The sequence below is a fragment of the Acartia tonsa genome, chromosome 13 (assembly GCF_053477335.1).
Source record: "Acartia tonsa isolate MP-2025a chromosome 13, ASM5347733v1, whole genome shotgun sequence".
In the NCBI taxonomy this organism is placed as follows: Eukaryota; Metazoa; Arthropoda; class Copepoda; order Calanoida; family Acartiidae; genus Acartia; species Acartia tonsa.
The window spans coordinates 15623949-15641168 of NC_137272.1; the positions used below are offsets into that span (position 1 = coordinate 15623949).

The 17220-nt window shown below is 33.8% G+C and overlaps 2 protein-coding genes across 2 annotated transcripts; both read left to right on the forward strand.

Moving 5' to 3' along the window:
* Positions 1-7266: 7266 nt before the first annotated feature.
* LOC145335176 (uncharacterized) lies at positions 7267-11150 on the forward strand. Its single transcript, XM_080180905.1, is given in 3 exon segments — positions 7267-7323; positions 8956-9033; positions 11031-11150. Coding segments are annotated over 3 exon segments (255 nt in total).
* A 766-nt stretch (positions 11151-11916) lies between these two features.
* On the forward strand, positions 11917-16889 carry LOC145304629 (uncharacterized). The gene is made up of 3 exons (XM_080146553.1): positions 11917-12010; positions 13120-13295; positions 14704-16889. Exons 2-3 carry the CDS (start codon positions 13165-13167, stop codon positions 16622-16624), a joined length of 2052 nt encoding a protein of 683 aa, XP_080002679.1. The 5' UTR covers positions 11917-12010; positions 13120-13164; the 3' UTR covers positions 16625-16889.
* Positions 16890-17220: the final 331 nt, after the last annotated feature.

Genomic DNA, 17220 nt, shown 5'->3' on the forward strand with positions numbered 1-17220 from the left:
AATAGCCACAAACCTTCCAGGACCTGTCAGAGGCTACATTGAGATCTTTCGGAGCAAACAAAGAAAGAGGGTCTTCGGGCAAGGGTCGCAGCATTTCTTAATTATACACTTGTATCAATATAAAGTTAACAGAGAGCTCATTTGTTATTTTGAGGGTGGATACCAGAACGTAGTGATCTTAAGGGTTAAGACAATCAAAGATAAATTTGTGTACACCCCTAAAATTGACAAAGCCCAAATCATGTCAAAATGATCCATGTGAAGTCATAAAAATGAGGTATATGAGAGGAGAAGTAGGAAAGAAAACCCCTAAAAAGGGGATGGGTAATCCCTCATTTTTATGACGTCACATTTTTTATTTTTAACACAATTTGGGTTTTGTTCTAAGATCACCACTTATGTCAAACAGATAGACATCCTGTTACTAGTGGCACTTTAAATGTTTGGTTTAAAAAAATAATAATACGATACCTTGCAATGTTTCAAAGGAGTCTCTATTCGAGAGAAAAAATTTCGATTTATTGTGATTTCTCTTGGGAGGGTGGGTCGAACATTCTTTCTTTATGCTATAACTAGCGGCTACACCCCCTAGAGGCCTCTAGTGGCACTTTAAATGTTTTTTTTTTTATTTCAAATATATAACTTGAGAAATGACTTCTATTTTGCGTTCAAGTCTCTACGCGAAATTCTATTTTCTCGATTTTTTGTGATTTATCTTGGTAGGGTGATGGCACCCTCCCCCAAAATAGTTAAAAACCTTCCCGGGAACTATGAGAAGGTACCCTATTAAGGAGAACCTGATCGGTTCAGCGGTTAGCGATATCCTTCGGTAAAAACACACAGACACACAAACATCCTGTTACTTTAGTATAAGGATAACTTGAGGAGGGAAAAAATTAATCTTTCGCCATGATTAATTTTCTATAAAATTTCTTTGTTATTTATTTACAGCCCATATTGTTTTATTCTAAAATATAAAGTAGTGAGGTTTTTTCTGAAGCTTAAGATCTCTGATAATTCTTCTCTGAGGTAGTTCATGGAATCTTTGGAAATATCTAATGGTGGTTTTAGGCTATTTTCCCCTAGAGGCTATTAAAATTAAAACATTCTTTTAATCAATTCTAAACAAATGCAATTTAATGCTTTTTTTTCGGTTTTGAAACTTTATTTTACATTAAAATTCCACTAAAATATGTCCAATCCTTATACTAAAGTAACAGGATGTTTGTCTGTTTTTTATCTGTGTATCTGTGTGTCTGTACCGAAGGATCTCGCTAACCGCTGAACCGATCGGGTTCTCCTTAACAGGGTAGCTTCTCATAGGTCCCGGGAAGGTTTTTAACTATTTTCTTGGGGGGTGGGACACCCCCCCCCCCCTTAGAAATGAAAAATAACCCCCTCCCCAAAAAAATTATCAAATTTAACTCCCCCCTCCTCGAGTGCCTCTAGAGGCCTCTAGGGGCGTAGCCGCTAGTTATGTATAATTAAGTAAAAATTGATATTTTCATCAGAAAATACTATTTAAATTAGAAACAATTGTATCATAGGTTATTCTTCAATCATTTCTTTAAGTTTTTCAATGCATCTAATTTTATAATCTATGACAGCTTTCTCATTTTAAATTAAAAACGTTATGAGAAATTGTTATTAAAACTATAAAATATATTAGTAATGTGTACTTAAATCTAATCTTTAACATTGATTTGTGTATCTTTTATAAATTTATGAAATATATTTCTAAATAAAATAAAATTTTAAATCATTTATCGTTAATAATGTATAATAGATAAATTATATCTAGATGGCCAAACTGTTTTTATAATCCGTCAAATTAGAAAAAGAAAGTGTTAGCAGACAAACATCTTTATTAATTTTTTTCACCAACCCAAGACATTTACAAAGCTTCACTGAAAAGAACATCCAAAAAAACATACTACTTTACATTATAGGTTGTTTGTCATATGCATCACATTATACAATTGAAGAAATTTTTAGTAGCGAAGCTACTCTGTAATTCCGAATGTCCGTCCGTCTGACCGTAATTAATGAATTGGGGAAAACGTGATTTTCTCGGCTCTTATTCAAGATAGACAGCTGAAATTTTTAGTGAAGATTAACACTACATGTACCCATCTAATATATAAATTGTTTTGTCCGTCTGTTTGTTATTTGGGGTGCTAGATTAATTTTACATATTTTCACCAAGTTTTATTAATATTTTTTTGTTAATTGGGGTGCTTTATCGATTCCTAGATTTTTTTTAGGCTTTCATGGTTTTCTCAATTCCTATTCAGGATTAACGGTTGAAATTATCAGAGATTGAATATACTCATGTTCTACATATTTCCATCAAGTTTCATTAAGATTTGTCTATTGATTGTGGTGCTAGATCAATTCCTAGATTTCATGATTATAAGGTTGCGTGATTTTAAAGGTGTGATGATTTCCCTATTTTACCAATATTAATATTTATTATATGACACTGCTTTATAGTTTTTTTTTCCTGATATACAATCATAATTTTGAGCTTCGCTACTTATGGATGTTGTCATCCTTGTTACATTATATAATTTAGTATTTACCAAAAAAATCTATCATAAGAAATGCCAAATAAGGAAAATAACTGCCCTTTTGTACCAAAATACGTACACATTCAAACCTATAAAATGACCGGATTTTTACTCCTGCACCGTTTTACTATTGGCTGATTTAGAGAATATGTATCTAGATTATGTTAATTAATTGTTTACAGAAATTGATATAGGATATACTAGGATATATTGACACAGACAATTTTGTCGTCAATTTAGCTTGCTAATATGGACATCATTTATTCGTCAGTTCATTCATACAATAGGAGGGGAGAAAATGGGGTAAAGGTGGTATCCAGCTGCGAGCATTACTTCATTAAAGAACATGAAAATCTGGTGTAACATCCAAGTAATAATATATCCATTTTACAGAGAGAGTAATTTAACGGGGTTTTGAAGTAAAAAATTATCAGGAAATTATGTAGGAGGGTGTAAAATCCCCCATTTCGAATGCCAGTAGCCTTTAACTAAGAATAAGCGGTTGAGTGTCCAAACCTTTAATTGTATTCTAGCCACAGAAGGGGTCATTATTGGGGATGTACATCAATTTATCGGTCATTGTCTTATCCCTTTGGATTCCTGAAGAATAAAAGTAAATTTTTAGAAGCATAGCATCTCTATAAGTAACCGATACCCTCGCAGACTGACTATAAAATGATGTATACCGCTATTAATGTAAATCCTATAAGTAAAAGCTACAGGAGTTCTAGCTATTTCGTCTCTAGGGAAGGTTGGAAAAATAGACTAAAACCACCCCCATACATTTGTTCCCTGAAATTAAAGTACAACCTTCTTCTATCTCTAGCTTCAGACAATTTATTTTATTTGGGAATGAAAATTTTTCGCCCCAATCAATGAGTTACGCCTGTTTAGGGGCCAATTGCATTCCCCCTATTCTTGCTATTGATGTCACGCGCCTAACATAGCAGCAGTATGTTAGATTTTTACCAATTGCGCTAATGCTGCAGGTGTGTTCTTTACTTATTTACAGATAATATTGTTTCATAAATTTGATCATTATATCACGCATAATATTTTCTTGTATGGCTTCGAAACCGATAAATATCCGCTTGATTAGAACCGGTTCTCAGCCATAATGAAAAATCATGAAAAGCATCGCATTGCAAATTTTTTGCACGAATATCAGAAATCATAAAATGAATACCATTTTTGTTAGCATGGGCATTAGGCCCCTCGGGGATAATAAAACTCGTTTAATCTTACATTTTTTTTATTTTAATATCCGCGGAAAGCTATCTATAATACGGGGTAATACATAATTATTCCTTATCTTTTATTATTTTATAAAGTTTGGACGTTGCTCTATTTACTTTGTATTATTGTTTTTTAAAAGCGAAGCTGTTCTATGATCGGTCCGTCCATTTGTGTTCCGTCCGTATAACGATTAGCTATTTTTTTTGGGGTAAATTTTGAAATGTTAGAATTGTTTTATCGATTTCAAACTTTGCTTGGTGATTATATAACAGTCAGGTACCAGTAAGCCTGTACGTCCAATTTAAAAAATAATTTTTAACTTTATTGTTTGTTTGTCCTTGATTTTAGAATTTCGCTTTTGTGAAAGTTGTCATCCTTACTATTTTATAAGGTTAGGACGTGGCCTTGGGGCGAAGTTATTAGTTATTTAAATTTGATCATGCGTTTATCACGCATATATCACGGACATTATTTTCTTTATCTCTTATTCTTTTAAGAATTTAGGACGTGGCTTTATTTGATTTGCCTTGTTGTTTTCTGAGCTAGGCCTGCCTGCAACAAGGTCAATACTCTTCATAGATATTTGACTTATGTAATTTTAAATTCTACGTTTGTCCTATCCAGTATTTGTCTTATCCTTATGTAAAGTAACAGGATCTGTGTCTGTGTATCAGTATGTCTGTATGTCTGTACTGATGGATCTTTCAAAACACTAAACTGATATGGCTCTCCTTTACAGTGTAGCTTATCATAGTTCCTGGAAAGAACTATCTCTAACAGGTAGGGAGTTGAATTCATTTTTATAGAAGCAGAAATATAATCTATGATTACGGTTTTTACCCTCTAAAAAAACGTAATCTACCATTCCACTTTCCCCTCTCTTGGTGATGATATTATCAACGCCGATATGATTTTTGAAATGTACCATTCCACTTTCAATAGAGGCGAAACTGGAATGGTACATACATTTATGTTTACATATCAGCGTATTCATAAACTTTGATTTCCTTATTAAATCGACATAATAGTAATGGTATATTCTAGTTATTATTTTTATTTTACATAAGATTTTTTAAATTATAAATAGAGGGGGAAATGGACCTACCCTATTATAACATTCCTACTATACACATAATTTAAGAATAGTATGTATGATTTCAATTATGTCGATGTTAAAAGTGTAAACCACCATTCTAGTTTCGCCTCTCTTGAAAGTGGAATGGCACATTTCAAAAATCGTATCATCATTGATGATATCATCACCAAGAGAGGCAAAATTGGAATGGTAGATTACACAAATTATATCGGCGTTGATGATATCATCACCAAGAGAGGGGAAAGTTGAATGGTAGATTACGTTTTTTAGAGGGTCAAAACCGTAATCATAGATTATATTTCTGCTTCTATAAAAAATGGATTAAGGAGGGTAAAACTGCCCTCCCTAGAGAAATCACCACTAGAAAAAATGCAACTAGAGGCCTTTAACCAATTTCGGCGTTATGCTCTAAGAAATTTTGAAAATTTGAGTAACCCCCCACCCCCTTCCCCCCGACAGAGAACAACTATTTTAGGTTAGGTTAGATTATAGGCTAGGGAGCCAAGCGCTGCGGCCAGAGTTCATAGTTCTGTCGGGGGGGGGGGGGGGGGGGGGAGGGGGGGAGGGGGGGGGGAGATACTCAAATTTACAATTGTACTTTCTCTTTAAGTTTCCTGCGTTTTTTCTATTTTTAATTTTCCTTCGTTTGTTCTATTTTTAATTTTGCTGCGTTTGTTCTATCTTCAGTTTTCATGCATTTGTCTTAACATCAATTGTCCTATCCTGCGTTTTTCGTGTATTTCCTGTATTACGAGTGTCATATTCTATGCTTGTTCTAGGTTCAACAAAATGCTTAAAGTTTCATTCCAGGTTCAATATTAAGCTTCCAGCTTTAATACTATCCTTCCAGGTTCAACACAAAGCTTCCTGGTTCAACCCCATGCTTCAAGCTACCATACAATGCCTCCAGGTTTATCAAAATGCTTTCTGGTTCAACACAATGCCTCCAGCTTTATCAAATACTTCCAGTTTTGAATACAATGTCACCATAATAAACACAATGCTCCTAGGTTTAATACAATGCTTCCAGCTTCAACACAGCGGTTCCAGGTTCAACAAAACGCTTCAAGGTTTTAACAAAATGCCTCCAGGTTCTCTAAGGTTCAACACAATGCTTCCAGTTTCAACAAAAAAGCTTCCAGGTTCAACATAATGCTAGTTTCAACAAAATACTTCCAGTTTCAATACAATGCCTACATGATAAAAACAATGCTCCTAGGTTTAATACAATGCTTCCCACTCAAGGCAATGCTTCCAGATTCAACAAAAAGATTCCAGGTTCAACCACATGCTTCAAGCTTCAATAAAATGGCTCCAGGTTCATTGAAATGCTTCAAGCTTCCATACAATGTCTCCAGGCTTCCAGTTTCAATACAATGCCTCCATGATAAATTCAATACACAAAATGGGTTTAATACAATGCTTTCTGTTCAATACAATGGTTTCAGGTTTAACATATTGCTTCAAGGTTTAACATAATGACTCCTGTTTGATCAAAATGCTTCCAGGTTCAACAGAAAAATTCCTGGTTTAACCCAAGGCCTCCAGCTTCAATACAATGCCTCTAGGTTCAATACCATGCTTTCAGCTTCAATACAATGCCTCCAGGTTCATTAAAATGCTTTCAGCTTCAACACAATGATTCCAGATTAAATACAATGCCTTCAGTTTCAACAAAATGCCTCCAGGTTTAACACAATACTAAGTTTCAACAAAATTCTTCCAGCTTCATTTCAATGCCTCTATGCTTCTAGGTTTAACAAATACAATGCTTCCAGGTTTAACATATTGCTTCGATCCAGGTTCAATACAATGCCTCCAGGTTCATTAAAATGCTTCAAGCTTCAATACAATGCCTCCAGATGATTTATCAAAGTAATCCCAGTTTCAATACAAGTCCTCCATGATAAACACAATGCTCCATGGTTTAATACAATGCTTCCGCTCAATGCAACGGTTTCAGGCAGTGTTGCGGAGCCGGGAGCCGTGGAGCCGCCATATTTTGCTGGAGCCGGATCCGGAGCCGTAATTTTCGGTAAAAAACGGCTCTGTACTAGATAAATAGATTTTTTTATAAATTATAATTTGGTAACTCTGTTTTGTCATGTGCAAATGCCCTTTTTTAATTTTTTCAAGTCCATTTTTATCAAAAATTAAACTTTTAAAACAATCAAAATTCAAAAATAGACGTGGGGGAAAAAATATGTCGAATTTTTCTTGATTTTAGGTCGGAGCCGGAGCCGCACCATAATCAAACGGCTCTGAACGCTGGTTTCAATACAATACCTCCAGTTTCAACACAATGCTTCCAAGATCAACTCAAAGCTTTTAAGGGTTCAAACCAAAGCTAAATAGTTGAACCCCATGCTTCCAGGTTCAACACAATGCTTCCAGCATCAACACAATGCTTCCAGCTTCAATGTTTCTAGGTTTAACATAAAAATTATAGGTACAACACAATGCATCCAGCTTCAATGCAATGCTTCCATTTTGAAAAAAAATGCTTTCATATTTAACATAATGCTACCCGATCTAATACGATGCTTGATCGAAAAATGGAAAAAAAGATTTGCAACATTTTCTTTCTGATAGACCTGACACACATTTCTAACTAGTTTGTCAGATATAATAGTTATTAATAGCATCATATTATAGACAGCTTTCTGTGGATATTAAAATTAGAAATGTAAAAGAATAGATATATAATCCAAATAACTGGATCGTGTGTTGGAGACCTTTTTCGTCTGCTAGCAAATTGCTTTCTGATGTTATGTAGTGTCCTGGCTTTGTTAATATTTACGACGCTATTGGCTGATATTCTAAGACTCAATTAAAAGTCGGTACATTGTCTATTGGGTGGGGACATAAAGATATTGAACACCTTCCCCTTCTATTATATTACTCTAATATTAAAATAAAAAATTATGAGATTGAACTAGTTTTGTTAGCACTAAGGGGACAGAGAGGTCCGGGTTTACAAAACTGGTATCAGTTTTATGATTTCTATTTTAATATTTGTGGAAAGTTGTCTGTAATCCGATACTATACATGATTATTCAGTATGGCTGAGAAGCGGTTCTAATCCAGCTGATATTAATCGGTTTCGAAACCATTCTGGAAATAACCAAGTACTGAACAGAATAACTGGAAATGCTCTTAACCGAAAAGCCGTGGAACGTCCTTGAAACTAAAAAATGTTTTATACAGTAGTTACGACACTAAAAGCTAGGCTAGGCTAGGTTTTTTTTATCTTTTCAATTTCAGTTGAATTTTTATATCAGTTTGTTTTCTACAGTTAAAGTATCTCGTCCATTCCGTATTTCAATAAGAATATATATAATTATAAATTTATATAATTAATTAATGTTTTCACACAAAGTGTCAGTTAAGCACTGATAGCCCCCTCCCCCCTCCACTAATTTTAAAAATAATATGAAATAAATGACTAATCTCTGCGGGGAATCCTATACTAACCCAACGGGGCTACCCAGTACTTAATAAAACCTAACCTAATTTAGTCGGACCTTAAGTAATAAACCAATAAAGTTATATAATTTCAAATTAAGGAGGGGGGGGGGGGGCAAGGCTCACTTTGTGTAAAAGCACTTATTTGTAATTATTTCAATATTTGCATTAGTATTAAAAGTGAAACTTTTCTACAATTAGGGTCGGTCCGTGTTTACGTCCGTATCGGATATATTACTGTGTTATCAGCGAAGCATCTGTATAACCTAATATTAAACATTCTTCATACAAGTAATAATCAAATAGTTAGGAAACCGCAGCGCCTGAAGGGTGGCTGAGGCTTATTTGGTGGCTTTGAGAGCTGCGCGGCTGATTATTGAGGCTTGTCTAAGCAGCGCGGCTGAGTTGGATACGGCTGAGGCTGCTGAACCCTGCTAAAAGTCATGCATCGTATCGTATCATAATGAATTTTCAAAAAAGGAGGCCCGGGCCTTAAATGCGATTAATAACTATTTTAAGACTTGGAGGGAGGGGACATTGGACTGAACTTACACTTGTACTCAAAGTTTTGTAACCACGTTATCTTAGTCGTTTGTCAAAAAAATCGTTCATCTATTTAATTTCTATTAGTTGGTTCCAAACTAGATTAGCTAAACTTCTTATATTGTAAAATGTTATTCAATATATCCTTATACAAGTAACCGGATGTCTGTGTATTTGTACCGAAGGATCTCGCTAACCGCTGAACCGATTTGATTAACCACCCTCCCAAGAGAAATCACAAAAAAATCTAAATTTTTTTACGTATAGAGACTCGAACGCACTATAGATAGGTAACGTATTATTTAAACATTTAAAGTGCCACTAGAGGCCTCTAGGGGGGCGTAGCCGCTATTTTTTAATAAAGATACACTATATTTAAACATGAAGATATATTTATATTTTAGCATTCATTTTCAATTCATTTTGCCTTACAGAAAATAGGTATGAGACATAAAATATGATAACATAAAATATGATCATAGATATTTTGCATAATATTATAAAAAATGTTATACTTATCGAAAGGGTAATGAAATGCGTTTATATAAAAGTAGTAAGGTTTTTAATTTGTCTTAGGATAGTTTCAAGCTTTTTTTACTTCCTCTTCTTCTCTCTATAAATACAAAGCCCTTATATGCTAGCAGTGGCGTGCAAACTGAAGGGGGCATTTTGGGCAATCGCTCCCCCCCCCCCCATAGCGACCAAAACGCCCCAAAACGACGTAATTTACTTTGACTGCCATCACACAACATACAGGAAAAAGGATTTGTGACTTTTTCTACCTAAAATATATATTTATTTCAACAAATGCTCTTTAAATCTTCTTGTCTGTATTCTTATTAATGATTTCTTGTGCTTTGCTACTTATAGATGTTGTCATCCTTGTTGTCATACAATAAAGAAATATTCAAATTCAGTTTTACATATTAGGTAAATTTTTGGTAAATTATTTCCAAAATGAGTGTTTTTATCTCCCCTCCTCTAATTTTTCTAATGGGGTTATTCATCCTTTCTGCTGAACCCAGTATTAGTGTTGGACTGATTATGACGTAACAAAAAAAAATTAGCCAATGAGAGGCGACTATGAATTTTAGCATTGGTCAATAATGTCCTCTCATTGGCTATTTTTTTTTGTTACGTCATAATCAGTCCGACACTAATACTGGGTTCTTTCTGCTGAGATTTATAACATCCCCTTCCGCCTATAAAAATGTTTTGTGGTGGGGGGGGGGGGAGGTTAAATTATCTTCTGTACTTTTTTTCGAAGATGCTTTCTAGCTCCCATCCCTTCAGTCATTGCAGGGTGGGGAAAAGGGATGGGGGAGAAGAGAAAAAAAATAAGAAATATTTATAGTAAACAATATGGGAGCCATATACTTAGATGAACGAAAAAGTCTGCAATGAATAAAAAAAATGCCTTTAAAACAATGCCATATCCAAGAAATTTTTACTTGACACCCCCGGTCCCCCTCTTGGTTGCATTAGGGGGGTGTAGATCCCCTATTTTTTTCCGGGGGGGTGGGTCCAAACTTCTTATGCACACCCCTGGTCAACAAGTTCAAGATTGGTTAATTACAGCAGATTTCAATTTTGTCAATTGTGAACTATCTGCTAATGTTTGAGTTAATTATATTCTGTGGACAATGGAAGAATAAATAGAAAATGACATTCTACTTTAGTATCTTAAGCCTCAAAAAGCTTCCAAGATTGTTGAGACTTTGGTTAATGTTATACTGATTTTAATTTACATTTTCTCATCTCTATATCCGTTCTTTCCCATTGTTTCTTTTACACCTGAATGACTTTGATCATGTTTCAGGGGCGTCCAAGCTTTTTTATTTTAGGGAGGGGGGGTAAAAATTTTTTCGAGGGGGGGGAGGGTTATTTTGTTTTTGACGCAAATTTTTTTACCCTCCTCCAAAATTTTACCTCGGGGGTAAAATTTACTGGGGGGGGGGATAATAATTAATTTCCCCCCCTGAAATCTGTTGGCAGGGGTAATTTTTTTTGGGGGGGGGGGATAATTTAATAATGTAAAAAAGTACCTATGTAATAATGTAATAACCTCTCCTAAATGGTTGGGGGTAAATTTTAAATGGGGGGGGGGGGGTAAAATGAAAAATATTTTGGGGGTTCCTACGGCACCCCTAAATTCGTTTGGGGGGTTTATCAACCCTTCCCCCTCCCCCTTGGACGTCCTTGCCATGTTTGATTCAAACTGTAATGCATCTAATTGTTAAAATTTAAACTCGAGGTTTCGTGATTTTCACAAATAAACACAAGAGGTTTCGTGACTATTAAAGCAAAAAATCTCACTTATCTTATCCCTTAAAGTAACAGGATGTCTATCTGTTTGTCTGTTTGTTTGAATGTTTGTACCGAAGGATCTAGGTCCAAGAAAGGTTTATAACTATTTTGTACCACAACCCTCCCAAGAGAAATCACCCCTAGAAAAAAATCTCCTCCCCATTTTTTTATTTTACATTTAAAAAACTTAAAATAATTAGTGGTTTGGGGGATGGTCGACCGCCCCTAAAATTTGTTTTTATTTAACTTTTTTAAAATCTAAAATAAAAAATTTGTTTTTGGATTCAACTCCTCTAGCATGCTTATTTAAAGTAATAAGCTTTTTTGTCTGTAGCGAAGGATCTTGCTAACCACTTAATCAATATGGTTTTCCTTTACAGTGAAGCTTCTAATAGGTTCAGGGAATGTTCTTAAGTATTTAGGGGGAAGGTATCTCCTCCATCCAAATAAGAAATTACTCACCTACCCCCACAAAAAATAGTTTTTCTAACTACTTCAAAAAAAAAATCAGCTTAATTGCAGTATTAAGTATGCTTATGAAATTATTTCAGATGATCCATTTGATTTATTGGCATCCATTTAAATGTTACTTTGTTATTCTGTTTTGTTTCGAGGCATATTTTGATGTTTTTGTGCTATGCTACTTATGGATATTGTCATCCTTGTTTTTTTTCATTTTTTAATTAATCCAATAATAATGTTTAATTCAGATAAAAGCAAAACAATGTATTCTTTTCAATAAGCTTAGATCACCTGAAAGTTTATTTGGACAAATCTTTCCGAAACTAGTCAGGTAGAATTTACCTTATTTTTCATTATATATAAGTGACAGGAACTTTGTCTGTAATAAAGAGTCTTGCTAACTGCTGAACCAGCTTGGTTCTCAAAACTATTTTTTTTTTTTGGGGGGGGGGGGAGGGACGATTTTACCTACTCTTCCAAGAGAAATCTCCCCTAGAAGATTTCTATAAAATATTTGAAAGTACTGCTAGGGAGCATCACTGTATGACTTATTGGGATTCCCTTGGTATAAGGTTGCAGGAACTTTTTCTTAATATAAATAAAATCATACATGGGACAGTCAACTTCCCTCCCTCCCTCCCTCATTGGCCAAGGCCTTTAGTGGCATAGCCGCTAGTAATAATAATAAAAATTAGATAAGAATCAGATAAAATATTAAGAGCTCAAATCCTCTCAGGGTTTATTGTATTTTATGTAAATTATCCCTTAAATGTTCTAATTCTATACTACAAGTTCTTATTTATTTAATTTACAATAAGCCCCATTGTTTGTATGCCATTGTTTTACTTTTGTTCAAGGACGGCCAAGCTTTTTATTTTTAGTGTAAATACAAATCTTAATAAGGGGAGGGTAATGTTTAGGTAGAAAAAAGTATTGCTGGGAGTTATCACCCCTTTACACCTCCTCTCTCTTTTTTTTATTAGATCAATAATCAATTAACGGCCAATTTTACAAAAAAAATAATACATATTTGCGGCTTTAAAGCTTTTGTCATCTTTGAGTTTAGTTTGTTTGCTGTTTTGTATTTAACATTGTTTCTAAGCAATAGCGGCTACTACTTGAGGAGCCCTTGAGGTGAGGGAAGGGCGGGGGGAAGTTTACCACTCCGCCCCCCCCCCTATTTTCCGTTGAATTTTTAATAAATTCTGGTACAAAGGGAAGTTATACGCCATCGTTCTATGGGAACACAGTAATAGTGTCTGACAGATTATGACGTAACAAAAAAAAATAGCCAATGAGAGGCCACTATAAATTTTACCATCGGTCAATAACGGCCTCTCATTGGCTAATTTTTTTTGTTACGTCATAATCAGTCAGACACTATTACTGTGTTCGTTCTATGGTAACACATTAAAATATTTTCTGGTTTTTCTTTTCTAGGGGCCATTTCTCTTCGAAGGTGTTGAAGAAAAAAAGACTTAAAGAATGGCTTACAGTCAATCTACTGTCAAAGACGGTGTCTTAAAGGTTGAAGATCAGATGAGACAAACTCATATTGATGGTCGTTTAACAGTCAGAGTTAAGAATGCTGTTGGTGTCGGTTATGATAATTCAGGGTAATTAACAAGAAATGATTTTCAAAAAAATCTTAATTATACATGGGAAAAAAATACTTTTATATTTGGAAAACTTGTTATAAACTTATGTTTTTGAAGGTTGCGGAAAAAATGTGCAAATTCTTAAAAGCCAAATTTCGTGGCTTGATGAATGTTATGCATATCGTTAGAATCATCATAAACTCAAATTTTTTGGAAATATAAGTACCATTTTTGTGTTATTTGTAGTTTGGGAACACAAGCTGCGCAATTTAAATTTTAAAAATATGCGCAATTTTAGCACAACCTTCAAATATGTACATAAATCTTAAAAAATAAGGCATTTGGAAATTCGGTTTTTAAGGTATGTTAATAATTTGTTGAAATAATCATTTTAAAATATTTAGAACATAAATGTTTCATAAAAGATTTTCCAAATATATAAAAAAATTGTCTATAATTGTAATTTTTTTCTATTCATAAAAAATCTTCAAAATTAAGGTCTTTGGAAAAACAAGTTTTTAGAGCATAATTTGTTGAAATAATTATTTTTAAATATTTGAAACATAAATGTCCCATAACAGGATTTCCAAATATAAAACATTTTATATAATTGTATTTTTAGTAGAGAAGTTACTCTATAATTAACTTTGTCTGTCCGTCACTAACTCCGTAACGCTATGGGGGAAACGTGATTTTCTCGGCTCCAATTAAAGAAAGTCAGTTGAAATTGAAAACTCCTATGACATATGCTCATCTAGTCTATACATTGTTTTGTCCGTCTGTCTATTAACTGGGGTGCTAGATCGATTCCTAGATTTTTACGTATTAGTAATTTTCTCGATTCCTGTTCAGGATAAATGGGATTTCCAGGGATTAAATAAATTCTCATTTTACATATTTCCATCAAGTTTTATTAAGATGCCTCTATTGGTTGGGGTGCTAGATTGATTCCTAGATTTGTAAGTTTTCATGATTTTTTCATTCCCTATACAAGATAGACACCTGAAATTTTCAGGATAAGTTTACGCTCTACATATTTCCATTAAGTTTGATTAAGATACCTAGTTTTTTAAGTTTTTGTGATTTTCTCATCTCCTGTTCAAGATAAATAATTAAATTTTTAGTGATTAATTCAACATATTTTGACCAAGTTTTTTAAAGACTTAATATTGGTTGGGGTGCTAAATCGAATTTTAGATCTTAACGTTTTTCTTATTAGCTTAATGCTTGAAAAGACCATTACACAATATACTTTTTTAAAAGGTTTCGTGATTGTTATTATAAAAAAAATTTATGACAGATCATTTTTTCCAGATGTATATTGTATATTCATAATTTTTGAGCTTCGCTACTTATGGATGTTGTAATCCTTGTTTCTATGTATAATCAAATTTTAAGAAATCATTTCTCTTGAATGACTTTGTAGATGGGGAGTCTATCCTATGGCAACAACACCAAGAGGACTTGCAGTTATTTTTAACACTAACAACATTCCAGACTATGATCCAAGGGAGGGCAGCATGGTGGACCTCAAAAATCTAGAAGAACTTTGCAAGCAATTAGAATTCACAGTTAAGACCTACAGGGATCGCACTAAAAAAGAGACTTTAGAAGCATTGGATTCTGTAATACAGGATCCATTATTGAAAACTACAGATATGCTAATGGTGTTTATGATGTCACATGGAAATAAGGACTCAATAATGTGTTCTGATGGAGAGGGGTTAAAATATGAAGAAATATTAAAAAAGTTTACCTGTGTAAAGCTGAAGGGAAAGCCAAAGTTTTTTGTTTTCCAGGCATGCAGAGGACTTGACGAAGATGTTGGCTCAGATCAAATTATGACGGATTCAAAACCAGTTAATGACAAAAATTCAATATGGCAGGATATGTTAATCGCCTATAGTACACTGCCGGGCTATGTAGCCTATAGAACTAGTAATGGAAGTTGGTTTATACAGACTCTAGTCAGAGTATTCATGAACAATGCTTGGAATAATGAGCTAACTTTGTTGCTTAGAGATGTTGGACTTGAAATGGATAACATACCTAGCGATTTCAAACAAAGTTTTGAATATACTAGCCGAAACTTCAAAAAAAAACTTTATTTTAACCCAGGATTGAGAAATTTGGAGAACAGCAGTAACCCTGTCAATATGAATATGGTGCAGACCATCAGACCTGGCTCAAAGACTATAGAGAAGGTTAACAGAAACCAGGGCTTCACTTTCACAGATCACAACCTAAAGAAAGACATCCATACGCCTAGATTGACCAATACTGACCAGGCTGACCACAGCTTGGAGAGACCTGGCTCTAGCTTCACAGATCACAACCTAAAGAAAAACGTCCATACACCCAGCTTGACCAATACTGACCACAGCTTGGAGAGAGGTAGTTGTAAGGTACAAAAAATAAAGACTGGTTGTAGTGTTTATTGTTTACAGTATGACAATGAAAAGATTGTTGCAGGACTAAATAATGGTTCAGTTCACATTTACAACAAACATACATCTATACTAGAAAATAATATCAAAGCTCACTCTGATAGAGTTTTTTGTTTACAATTTGATAAAAATATATTATTGAGTGGCTCTGAAGATAAAACAGTGAAAATTTGGCAGAATTATACATATAAACTATTAAACACTTTAAAACTTGATAGCTTTGTGTTGTGTCTCAAATGTAACTTTAATGGTACATTAGTTACATCGACCAAGGAAGGACAATTATCTGTGTGGAGTATGAAAAGTCCCACAGATACTAAATTGACTAAAGTTTTACATTCAGGTGGTGAATATTTCTGTGTTGACTTTGATAATACACACATAGTAAATGGATGTGATGAAAATATTCAAGTTTGGTCAACTAAATCATTAGAATTACTGAAGACAATGACAGGGCACAAATATCCTGTATGGAGTCTACAACTTGAGAATAATCTGGTTGTATCTTTAAGTGCGGATAAATCAATAAGAATCTGGAAAATTGAGACAGGTCAGTGCATTAGGAAATTGGAAAGTGTTCATAATATTTCTATCATGTGTGTCATATTTGATGCCAGAAGAATAGTTTCTGCATCTTGGGATGGAACTATAGAAATCTGGGATCTTGAAGCTGCTCTTGATACAAACAATGCAAGTGATGAAGTGTGTATCAGAACAATGATGGGATTTACAGATGGTGTGAGTTGTTTACAGTTTGATGATACACAGATAATATTTGGTTCATTGATTGATAAAACTATCCGCATTTGGAACTTTCAAACCACTGGAATAATACATGGCAGCGATGTTGAAAAGAGACTATCCAAGGAAAAAAACAAAAATAAAATTTTTTTCGATTAAATCACATCTAATCCTTGTCAACCACTCAATAACATGAAATATGAAACTTTACAATCAAATAAAATCAATTAAGAAAGAAAACACACCTAATCAATTCAAACACCAAATTCAAACCATAAGAAGAAATAGGTATACCTATATTCATAGTGATTTAGCAACATACTAGCCATTCAAATATTTTGCTTCATTTTTATAGTTAAAACTTTAACCTTCAAATTTAAATGGTGAATATAAATTCAAATTTTCCTAAAATGTAAAATGTTAACAGTAAGTCAAAATAACTGAAATTGAAATCCTAGTACAAAAAGTAGTAAGTTTTTTTTGTATGTAGCTTAAGATTTCAAACCGATTAAGTTCTCCATTTTATGGAAGCTTTTTAAGGGTCTTTGGATGGTTTTAGGCTATTTAATTTTCATATCTAAGCTTGGTGTTAGTTTTATTCTACTTTCCCTAGTCCTTCGAATATAAAGCTCCTAGATGCTAGGAAAGCAGCCGCTAGTTAGCAATAAGCTAATATTTATTTCTTTACAATTAATTTATAATATATATTTTAGAAGATTATTCAATTACATGAAAAGTAGCTACTCTATAAACAC

Coding starts and splice junctions, on each gene's coding strand:
- LOC145304629 (XM_080146553.1), top strand. CDS start 13,165: ATGGCTTACAGTCAATCTACTGTCAAAGACGGTGTCTTAAAGGTTGAA. Junction 13,296..14,703: donor GTCGGTTATGATAATTCAGG/GTAATTAACAAG, acceptor ATGACTTTGTAG/ATGGGGAGTCTATCCTATGG.